This window comes from Odocoileus virginianus, chromosome 9 (genome assembly GCF_023699985.2).
Source record: "Odocoileus virginianus isolate 20LAN1187 ecotype Illinois chromosome 9, Ovbor_1.2, whole genome shotgun sequence".
Taxonomy (NCBI): domain Eukaryota; kingdom Metazoa; phylum Chordata; class Mammalia; order Artiodactyla; family Cervidae; genus Odocoileus; species Odocoileus virginianus.
In genome coordinates this window covers 20,779,776-20,792,239 of record NC_069682.1, presented here as the reverse complement: position 1 = coordinate 20,792,239, position 12,464 = coordinate 20,779,776, and the positions used below count along the sequence as shown (strand labels likewise).

The following is a 12,464-nucleotide window of genomic DNA, read 5'->3' as shown; positions in this document are numbered from 1 at the left end:
ATGTTAAAAAGAAAGGTTTGTAATAAGGGATATCTTCCATCTCATAGCTAATTAACCTTGGGAATACTGTATCTTCACAGTTTAGCTAAATTGTCATCATTATGGAGCCTTTCCTGATCAGGCCAACTGAAAATTTCTCATTGTATATTCTCTGTACTAACTCTATAGCACTTGCTATTTATATCAACCAGGATAGACTTTGGTAAGGTGCAGATCATCTTAAAATTCCAGTGACTTGAACTTTGTTTCCAGTGTCTTCCACTTACATAAGGAGACATGCTGCTCTAACTTGCCACTTAGGGACTCAGAATAATGATGTCTTCATCATCTTTTGGCTGAATGCATCTAGGGCCTGTGGCCTCCTTGCTGTCTATGGCAGGAGTGAGAACTGGAGGTTTACACAGCCTTTTTTGGTATTTGGTTTGAAGTGATGCATATTTCTAACCATAGCCTGCCCAGAACTAGCCCCATAATCCCATGTAATCTCAAGAGAATAAGGAAATGTGGGGGAATAAATAGAACGTTGGGTGAGCACTACTCTCTCTTTACATATTGGGTTGGCCATAAAGGACTTTTGCTTTTTAAATATTTTTCATTTTCACTAAGAACTTTATGAGCAGTGTGTTCTACTACCTTCTGCCATTTTTTCAGGCAACTTCATGATTCCATCTTCTCAAACTTATCTTTTTGAGCAAAAAGCTGTTCCAGGTACCTTTTTGAATCTTCCAGGGAATAGAAATTTTCTCCCTTAAGTGAATTTTTAAAGATCAAAATAAATGGAAATCTGAAGGTACAATGTCTGGTGAATACAGCGGATGAATCAGAACTTCCTAGCTAAGCTGTAACAGTTTTTGCCTGATTTCAAAGAAACACGTGATCTTGCGGTATCCTGATGGAAGATTATGCATTTTCTGTTGACTAATTCCAGACACTTTTTGTCCAGTGCTGCCTTCAGTTGGTCTAACTGGGTGCAGTACTTGTTGGGATTAATCATTTGGTTTTCTGGAAGGAGCTCATAATAGAGGACTCCCTTCCAATCCCACCATATACACAATATTACTTTCTTTGGATGCAGACTGGCATTTGGTGTGGTTGGTGATGGTTCATCACTTACTACAGCCTCTTCTGTTCCAAATGATTGAACGGTATCCACTTTTCATTGCCTATCACAAGTTGTTTTAAAAGTGAAATGTCTTTGTTACATTTCAGTAGAGAATTGCATGCAGAAATATAGTCAGGGTTTTCTTTGCTTAACTTGTATGGCTTCCAAACATCAAATCCATTAACATAGCGAAGCTAGTACAAATGATTTTCAGCACTTGATTTGGATATTTTGAGTAGGTTGGCTGTGTCCTGTGTGATGCAACATTAATGTTCTAAATGAATGTCTCGATGTGATCACTGTCAACTTCAACTGGTCCACTTGACCTTGGAGCATTGTCCTGTAAGAAATCTCCAGCATGAAACTTCACAAACCATTTCTGACATATTCAATCAGTCACAGCACCTTCTCCATTCATTGTACAAATCTTTTTTTGTGTGTTTCAGTTGCATTTTTAACCTCTCTTGAAATAATAAACCCTAATATGCAAAAAAATGTTGCTTTTCTCCTTCCATCTTCAATACTAAAATGACTACACAAAAATTCACCAATTTGATGTTTTTTTTAATTAATGCATAGTGATATGACAGCTGTCACAATACAATCTAACGATTATTTCAAATAAAGTTAAAGACAACTAAGTGCTATTAGAGCTGTCTTATGGAAAAAACAAAACAAAACTGAACAGTCTTTTTGAGGGTGCAGGGAATGTTAAAGGACCGTAAGTTCTTAACCTGAACCTCTGTTGAAATTTAAAGTATATATGGGCATGGGAGGATGAGTGAGTCAGGTGTATGACATCTGTGCCCTTCAAAGACCCCAGGAGAAGGCTTTAATTTGGATAGGCATGACTGAAAAGAGATAATCCCATTCTGTGGTTTAAGTGTTCATGCATTTCCATCTGAATTGTGGTAGACCAAGGATTGAGTTTATTCCTTCACTTCCTGCAGAAATAAAACCCTGTCAGAAGGGTCTATAATTTGTCTGCTCTAGGAATCACAAAGTCTGGGAATGTTACCCTAGAGTTATCTTTGATATCTCTCCTTTTCTTATTCCATACCAGTCAGTCATCAAGCACTTTTATTTCTTTCTTTACAAATTTCTCACATCTTTCAATCTAGTTCAGTTCAAAAACACTTATTAAGTGCCTGCTGGATTCTAGATACTGTGCTCTGAGCATACAAGTTTCCTTGTCTCAAATTTCTCATTTTCTAGGAGAGAATACTGTGATACAAGCAATCATAGAGATAAGTTTAAATACAGAAGCAGCAATACAGGAAAGAATTAGTCTTCCAGGGAAGGTCAGAAGATTTGCACAAGAGAAGTGATGCTTGAATAGGGTTTTCAAGGATGAATAAGAGTTCTTGAGAAAAAAGGTAGGGGAGCAAAATACTCTAGTCAGAAGGCAAAGCATATAGAAAGCCATAGAAGCATAGCACAGTGTAGCCTTGCAGCTAGAAGTAGTGCTGTTACAGAATAGATGAATTTGAGTCAAGAGGTGTTGAAAAATGATCTGGTTTTGCTTTTTTCACTGTTAGGAGCTTCATATGCCTGGAACACCAACTTGTTTATTTCCATGTCTGTGATTATTGAAGGCCTAGTCTTTTTTTTTGGTACTCTGCTAAAGTCTCATCTATCCTAAATGCCCCTCCTTGAGACTTTAGCCGCTGTGTCTTGACACCTAAGTATTTGCATACAGTATGTGTTCTAGTGACATCTTTCACTTGTATCTACGTGGTCATAGATGTTTCATAATCAGATTTGCATATAGTGATTTTGAAAATCTTGGAGTTAAGGGACTAATATGAAAATACTGTTTGTACTTTGTCACAATAATATAACTTACTGTACTATCAAATAATTCAGTTCAGCAAGTATGTTTTTCTGATTTCTGTCCACACACAATATTGAGAAAATATGCAATAGAAGAAAACAGAAAGCGAATGCCTCCCTTATGTTTCTGAGAGAAAAGGCTTTACTTAAACATATTTAATACACTCACAGAATATCTGACTTTGATTAGTTCTCTAAGAGAGACAAATCATAGAGAACTGCTTATTCAATTTCTTCTGTTCATCATAAAATTTGAAAACATAAACACAGAGGAAAACTACTTATTAAATGAGTATGCTGCTTTAAATTGAAGTTATGCAGAAAATACCATCAAAGGAAACTGACTTTTATGTTAATTTATTTGTAACTTCTTTTTTCAGGATGCTGGGCAGTTTTATGCTAAATATAAAGAAACAAGATTGAAGGAAAAGGAAGATGAACTGACAAGAGCTGAACTTGAAACACTTCAAAGTGAGTTTTAAACATTGTCTTACTATAGTAACTATATTATATAAAACTGATTATTTAAATTTGGATTTTTCCTTAAATTCAGTAGTAATTAAATTTTCTGTGCTTTCTTTGCTACTCTCTTTTGTATGTCTTCTAGGTCCTTGTTAAACAGTTCTTGCATCTTCTCAATCCTTGTCTCCAGGGTATTTCTTTGCTACTCTCTAAACAGACTTACTTGCACTTAATGTACTACATGTGCAAAATAATATATTAGTAATTTTTTTTTTTTTACAAATTTTATTTCATAGAGATTCAACACATCTTCTCGTTTTTCTCTTTGTCCTCTCCCTTATAGTAAAGTAAAGTCGCTCAGTCATGTCTGACTCTTTACAACCCTATGGACTGTGGCCTACCAGGCTTCTCCATCCATGGGATTTTCCAGGCAAGAGTACTGGAGTGGATTGCCACTTCCTTCTCCATATATTAGTAATTTCTGAGCCACCCACAACTCAGTATCAGAAGGAGGGAAAAGTTATCATGGAGTCATATAGTTCCTTTCATCTGTATGTCTGTGTGCTTAGTAGCTCAGTCATGTCTGACTCTCGGCGACCCCTCGGACCACAGCCCACCAGGTTCCTCGTTCATGGGATTCTCCAGGCAAGAATACTGGAGTGGGTAGCTGTTCCCTTCTCCAGGGGATCTTCCTGACCTAGGGACTGAACTTGGGTCTCCTGCATTGCAGGCATATTCTTCACCGTCTGAGCCACCAGGAAAGCCCCCTTTAATCTGGGAGGCATGTAAAATCTAGAAAGTCCTTAAACACTCCAGTGCTGCAGTTGTCATTAATATTTAATGCTGATCACCAACTTGCTGTAAGCCTGAAAATGTCAATGATTTTTGTTTTGGAAGTCTTTGTTTAATTTGTATTATTGCTCTATAACATGAAAAACCTTGACTAAAGTATCAGTATGTTGATGACTTCCACCAAACACTAGAGACAGTTCTTGTTGATTTTAGGAAGAGTTGAACATACTGGTAAAGAAGACATTTTCCCAGCCCTGGTCATTCTAATTTTCTATATCTACATCCTTCCCACACACTCTTCCTTTTATAATGTTTTATTTTTTTAACATGGTTTTATTTTTATCCAGAGCATTTAATACTATTTAACATTAATTTATAAATTAATTTTGTTTACCATCTGGTCCTCCCAATAGAAAGTAAGCTTCATGAGAGTAAGGATTTTATCTATTTTCTTCAATGTTATGACTATCTAAGGACATTAAGAATCCCTGGCACACAGTAAGTGCTTAATAGGTAATTGTTGATTGAATTCATGGAGGGGAAGTCTTCTTTTATATTTTTAATTTCAATATGAATGTTCTTGGTTCAAACATCTTTTCCCTCCACCTACCTAGATTCCTAGAGAAGTGATATGGACTAATGTGGGCACAGAAAACTGTACAAACACTCTTAATATTTAATACTCACTTCACACCTACAAATGTATATAAATATGCAGTGTGTGAGATTTACAGAATAACTTGCATGCCTTAGCTATTCGTGCAGCCCACAGAAGTCATTTAGCCAAATGAAGCTGGAAAAGAGCAACTGTGTTATTAGTATTCCCATGCAGTTTACACTTTCAATATATAGAAAAATAGCTATGGCAATTACCCTTCATAAAGTGAAAGTCTAGCTTTCTGCCTTTACCTAAACACCAACCATAGTTTGAGAATAAAGGAGGATTATGTTGTCTCCAAAACCAGAGTCCATTACCACTACCTAAATGTGTGACTTTGAGGATTTTATTTTCGTTTCCTTATCTGTCAAAAAACCATGTGGGACTAGATCCCAGTGTTAGTTTTCTATTGTTGCAGTAACAAATGGCCACAGATTTAGTGGCTTAAATACAAATGCATTATCATACAGTTATGTGGGTCAGAAGTCAGACATGAGTCTCACTGGGCTAAAGTCAAGGTTATCAAACAAGGCTGATTCCTTCTCCAGCATCTCGAGGCCCCCACGTTCCTTGGATCATGGCCCCCTTCCTCTCCCTTCAGAGCTAGTAATGTTGCATCTCTGATTATTTTGTAGTCACATTTCTGCCTGATCATAACAGGGAAAAGTTCTCTGCTTTTAAGGACTTGTGATTAGACTGGACCAACTTGGATAATTCAGGATAGTCTCTCCTATCTTAAGGTGCTCAAGTTTAATCTCATCTGCAAAGTCTCTTGCCATGTAAGGTAAAATATTTGCAGGTTCTGAGCATCAGAACACAGTCATTTTTAGGGGACCATTTTTACCTTCTACAACCTTTCGGTGTCTGGGTAGCTTTAGAACAGGGACTTTCTTTATCATCTTTGTGTCTGCAGCATTTAATATAGCATCCTGGCACATAGTAAATGTTTAATAAATGGATGAATGACTAAATAGATGAATTAATTTGTGACTATGAATATTAATGAGTGTTAATATTAACGATGCAGACAACATACTTATGGTTACCAAGGGAGAAGGGGGAAGAGTTAATTAGGAGACTAGGATTGACGTATACACAGTACTATGTATAAAATATAGATAACTAATAAGGACCTACTGTATGGCACAGGGAACTCTTCTCAACACTCCATAATAGGAAAAAAGTCTATGAGAGTGTGTGTATGTATATATGTATAACTGATTCACCTTGCTATACAGCAGAAGCCAACACAACCTTTTAAATCAACTATACTCCAATAAAAATTAAAAACAAAAAACAAAGTTTCAACAAATACAATATAGTATTCAGGTAAACTGTATAACTGTTTAAAGCAGACTCTGTTTAAGAGGAGGACATTTAGGATGCTAGAGGATTACATATTAAGATTGGCTGATGTGTGTTTTGGAGAGTAGGGGTGGACAAATGATTATTACTGCTATATTAATATATCCAGAGATGCAAGCTTGATTTACAAAAGATAGAGGAATCAGTGATCAAATTGCCAACATCCGTTGGATCATCAAAAAAGCAAGACAATTCCCCCCCCAAATTTACTTCTGCTTTATTTGATATGTCAAAGCCTTTGACTGTGTGGATCACCACAAACTGTGGAAAATTCTTAAAAGAGATGGGAATACCAGACCACCATACCTGTCTCCAGAGAAACCTGCATGCAGGACGAGGCAGCGGTTAAGAACCAGACATAGAACAATGGACTGGTTCAAAATTGGGAAAGGAGTACATCAAGGCTATATATTGCCACCCTGCTTATTTAACTTATATGCAGAGTACATCATGCAAAATGCCGGGCTGGATGAAACACAAGCTGGAATTAAGATTGCCAGGAGAAATATCAGCAACCTCAGATATGTATATGATACCACTTTAATAGCAGAAAATGAAGAGGAACTAGAGAGCCTCTTAATGAAAGAGGAGAATGAAAAAGCTGGCTTAAAACCCAACATTCAAAAAACTAAGATCATAGATAGCTTCTGGTCCCATCACTTCATGACAAATAGATGGGGGAAAAGTGGAAACAGGGACAGTCTTTATTTTCTTGGGCTCCAAAATCACTGTGGATGGTGACTGCAACCACAAAATTAAAAGATGTTGCTCCTTGGAAGAAAAGCTATGACAAACCCAGAAAGCATATTAAAAAGCAGAGACATCACTTTACCAGTAAAGGTCCTTATAGTCAAAGCTATGGTTTTTATAGTAGTCATGTGTGGTTGTGGGAGTTGGACTATAAAGAAGACTGAGCGCTGAAGAATTGATGCTTTTGAACTGTGGTGATGGAGAAGACTCTTGAGAGTCCCTTGGACAGAAAGGAGATCAAACTAGTCAATCCTAAAGGAAATCAGTCCTGAATATTCATTAGAAGGGCTGATGCTGAAGGTGAAGCTCCAGTACATTGGCCACCTGATGCAAAGAGCCGACTTATTGGAAAAGATCCTGATGCTGGGAATCACTGAGGGCAAGAGGAGAAGGGGTGACAGAGGATGAGATGGTTGGATGGCATCCCTGATCCAATGGACATGTGTCTGAGCAAACTCCAGGAGATAGTGAAGGACAGGGAAACCTGGTGTGCTGCAGTCCATGGGGTGGCAAAGAGTTGGACACTACTTAGTGACTGAATAACAAAACCAAAGATTGAAACAGAAGTTGGTATTATAGCAATTGTTGAAACAGTTTTAATCAAATAAATTAATGAATAAATGAAACTTTAAATGTAACTTTTATATAATTGTTATTTTTAAGTAAAATTGTTACATAAAATTTTTCTAAGCCTTTTAAGACTAGTCGAAAAGTGGAGGTGAAGGGAACCCACATTTATAGAAGAGAAAAATCTCAAACTAAACCAAAATTCACCTGTGGAGGCAGTTTGAATACACTAATTTCATTGCTTTCATAGTCATGTTTTCATGACAGTTTTTCCAGAATTGTTCAAAGACTTTTGTTCTCCCTAAGAATTTGATAGCAGTTCTCATGCAGATTTAATAATGCTCTCTTTTTAAAATTTTTTTTTTGGGGGGGGGGCTGACTTTTTATTATTTTTTTTTCCATTTATTTTTATTAGTTAGAGGCTAATTACTTTACATCATTACAGTAGTTTTTGTCATACATTGAAGTGAATTAGCCATGGATTTACATGTATTCCCCATCCCGGTCCCCCCTCCCACCTCCCTCTCCACCCGATCCCTCTGGGTCTTCCCAGTTTTTAAAATTTTTTAATTGAAGTAAAGTTGATTTACAGTGTTTCAGGTATGCAGCAGAGTGATTCAGCTATATATATACTCTTTCAGATTCTTTTCCATTATAGTTTATTGGAAGGTATTTAATACAGTCCTTTGTGTCACATGATAGGTCATTGTTGGCTATCTACCTTATATGTAATGGTATATATATATACATATATATATATATATATTCATCTCAAAGACCAAATTTATCCCTCTTCTTCTTCCCCTGTGGTAACCTTGTTTTCTTTCTCTGTGAGTCTATTTGTTTTGTAAAAAAGTTCATTTGTATCATTTTTTTGATACCACATATAAGTGATATCATATGACATTTGTTATAATAATTTGTTATTGTTTAACTAAAATATTATGTAAATAAACATAATTTAAAAATAGATGAATATCTGAAAACTCTCTGTATGCCAGCAAATATGTGTGATAGTCTTCTGAAAAGTTTGAAAATTCCCCATGGCTGATTCATGTCAATGTATGGCAAAAACCACTACAATATTGTAAAGTAATTATTAGCCTCCAAATAAAATAAATTAATTTTTTAAAAAGTTTGAAAATTCATTACCAGGTTATGGTTTCTTCAAACTGAAAATGATGAAACTAAATGCCAGAATGCTTATTAAAAACAATACTCATCCTAAGCTCTGAGTAATAAGACTTTTTGCTCATGTTTTGGCATCAGTTCAGTAGTAAATTTAATAGAAAAGGTGACGGTATCAACATTAACAAAGTTAAAGAACAGTCAGTTCAGTTCAGTTCAGTCACCCAGTCATGTCCAACTCTGCAAGCCCATGAATCGCAGCACTCCAGGCCTCCCTGTCCATCAACAACTCCTGGAGTCTACCCAAACCCATGTCCATCAAGTCAGTGATGCCATCCAGCCATCTCACCCTCTGTCGTCCCCTTCTCCTCCTGCCCCCAATCCTTCCCAGCATTAGGGTCTTTTCCAATGAGTCAGCTCTTCACATGAGGTGGCTAAAGTATTAGAGTTTCAGCTTCAACATCAGTCCTTCCAATGAACACCCAGGACTGATCTTCTCTAGGATGGACTGGTTGGATCTTACAGCAGTCCAAGGGACTCTCAAGAGTTTTCGCCAACACCACAGTTCAGAAGCATCAATTCTTTGGTGCTCAGCTTTCTTTATAGTCCAACTTTCACATCAATACATGACTACTGGAAAAACTTGACTAGACAGACCTTTGTGGACAAAGTAATGTCTCTGCTATTAAATATGCTATCTAGGTTGGTCATAACTTTCCTTCCAAGGAGTAAGCGTCTTTTAATTTCATGGCTGCAATCACCATCTGCAGTGATTTTGGAGTCCAAAAAAATAAAGTCTGACGCTGTTTCCACTGTTCCCCCATCTATTTGCCATGAAGTGATGGGACCAGATGCCATGATCTTAGTTTCTGAATGTTGAGCTTTAAGCCAACTTTTTCACACTCCTTCATGTTCATCAAGAGGCTTTTTAGTTCCTCTTCACTTTCTGCCATAAGGGTGGTGTCATCTGTATATCTGAGATTATTGATATTTCTCCCGGCAATCTTGATTCCAGCTTGTGCTTCTTCCAGCCCAGCGTTTCTCATGATGTACTCTGCATATAAGTTAAATAAGCAGGGTGACAATATACAGCCTTGACGTACTCCTTTTCCTATTTGGAACCAGTCTGTTGTTCCATGTCCAGTTCTAACTGTTACTTTCTGACCTGCATACAGGCTTCTCAAGAGACAGGTCAGGTGGTCTGGTATTCCCATCTTTTTCAGAATTTTCCACAGTTTATTGTGATCCACACAGTCAAAGTCTTTGGCGTAATCAATAAAGCAGAAATAGATGTTTTTCTGGAACACTCTTGCTTTTTCAATGATCCAGCGGATGTTGGCAATTTGATCTTTAGTTCCTCTGACTTTTCTAAAACCAGCTTGAACATCTGGGAGCTCACAGTTCACGTATTGCTGAAGCCTGGCTTGGAGAATTTTGAGCGTTACTTTACTAGTGTGTGAGATGAGTGCAATTGTGCGGTAGTTTGAGCATTCTTTGACATTGCCTTTCTTTGGGATTGGAATGAAAACTGACCTTTTCCAGTCCTGTGGCCACTGCTGAGTTTTCCAAATTTGCTGGCATATTGAGTGCAGTACTTTCACAGCATTATCTTTCAGGATTTGAAATAGCTCAACTGGAATTCCATCACCTCCACTAGCTTTGTTCGTAGTGATGCTTTCTAAGGCCCACTTGACTTTGCATTCCAGGATGTCTGGCTCTAGGTGAGTGATCACACCATTGTGATTATCTGGGTCGTGAAGATCTTTTTTGTACTGTTTTTCTGTGTATTCTTGCCACCTCTTCTTAATATCTTCTGCTTCTGTTATGTCCATACCATTTCTGTCCTTTATCAAGCCCATCTTTGCATGAAATGTTCCCTTGGTATCTCTAATTTTCTTGAAGAGATCTCTAGTATTTCCCATTCTGTTGTTTTCCTCTATTTCTTTGCATTGATTGCTGAGGAAGGCTTTTTTTTATCTCTCCTTGCTATTCTTTGGAACTCTGCATTCAGATGGGAATATCTTTCCTTTTCTCCTTTGCTTTTCACTTCTCTTCTTTTCACAGCTATTTGTAAGGCCTCCTCAGACAGCCATTTTGCTTTTTTGCATTTCTTTTCCATGGGGATGGTCTTAATCCCTGTCTCCTGTACAATGTCACGAATCTCCATCCATAGTTCATCAGGCACTCTATCAGATCTAATCCCTTAAGTCTATTTCTCACTTCCACTGTATAATCATAAGGGATTTGATTTAGGTCATACCTGAATGGTCTAGTGGTTTTCCCTACTTTCTTCAGTGTAAGTCTGAATTTGGCAGTGATGTGAGCCACAGTCAGCTCCTGGTCTTGTTTTTGCTGACTGTATAGAGCTTCTCCATCTTTGCCTGCAAACAATATAATCAATCTTATTTCAGTGTTGACCATCTGGTGATGTCCATGTGTAGAGTCTTCTCTTGTGTTGTTGGAAGAGGGTGTTTGCTATGACCAGTGCATTCTCTTGGCAGAACTTAGCCTTTGCCCTGCTTCATTCTGTACTCCAAGGCCAAATTTGCCTGTTACTCCAGGTGTTTCCCGACTACCTACTTTTGCATTCCAGTCCCCTATAATGAAAAGGACATCTTTTTTGGGTGTTAGTTCTAAAAGGTTTTGTAGGTCTTCGTAGAACTGTTCAACTTTGGCTTCAGTGTTACTGGTTGGGGCATAGGCTTGGATTACCATGATATTGAATGGTTTGCCTTGGAAATGAACAGAGATCATTCTGTCATTTTTGAGATTGCATCCAAGTACTGCATTTTGGACTCTCTTGTTGACCATGATGGCTACTCCACTTCTTCTAAGGGATTCCTGCCCCCAGTAGTAGATATAATGGTCATCTGAGTTAAATTTACCCATTCCAGTCCATCATAATTCACTCATTCCTAGAATGTTGACGTTCACTCTTGCCTTCTCCTGTTTGACCACTTCCAATTTGCCTTGATTCATGGACCTAACATTCCAGGTTCCTATGCAGTATTGCTTTTTTTTTTTTTGCAATATTGCTCTTTACAGCATTGGACCGTGCTTCTGTCACCAGTCACATCCACAACTGGGTATTGTTTTTGCTTTGGCTCCATCCCTTCATTCTTTCTTGGGTTATTTCTCCACTGATCTCCAGTAGCATATTGGGCACCTACCGACTTGGGGAGTTCATTTTTCAGTGTCCTATCTTTTTGCCTCTTCATAGTGTTCATGGGGTTCTCAAGGCAAGAATACTGAAGTAGTTTGCCATTCCCTTAAAGAACAGTCATATTGCTGTTAATAATGTCAAAAACTGTCATGTATTTTTAAATGTAGTCTCTCATGGTTACATGCAAAGAATCTTTTAATTAATTTTGTTAACTTCATTACAGTGTTCTACATTGTATACTTTAGAACTAATACATAAAGGCCTCAAATCCCCCAGTGTGCATTTCATTTGCCCCCATCCTTCTTAATTTTAAAGATCATCACTGGAATACTGAGTTCGTAATAACATTTCCATCTGCTTAATTGAGTAAATGCATCTCATGCAGATTAGCAGCAGCTATTTTATGCTGCCTGTTTTTCGTGGCCTAATTGCTAATCTGCCCTCAAGTCTTCTGCTTTACTGCCGAGGCTGCAGTGTCCCCTGAGGGGCCGCACCGGCGGGGCGTGGCAGTCTTGCTACAGTGGTGTTTCAGAGGGGAAGTCTGAAAAGGGTACTCTCTTTAAAATAAATATGTATCTTTCTTTTAGGAAGAAATGGGATCTATTTGAAATTTTTGAGCATTTTCTTTACTACAAATTTCTAAT

General features: G+C 37.6%; 1 protein-coding gene across 1 annotated transcript in view; it reads left to right on the top strand.

Annotated features, from left to right (window-relative positions):
- The window catches only part of DNAJC1 (DnaJ heat shock protein family (Hsp40) member C1), a 182,432-nt gene that overhangs the window by 82,454 nt on the left and 87,514 nt on the right, over window positions 1-12,464 (top strand). The window contains exon 7 of the mRNA XM_070472057.1: window positions 3,316-3,406. Within this exon, the coding sequence (XP_070328158.1) occupies window positions 3,316-3,406 (91 nt within the window). The remainder of the gene's footprint in view (window positions 1-3,315; window positions 3,407-12,464) is intronic.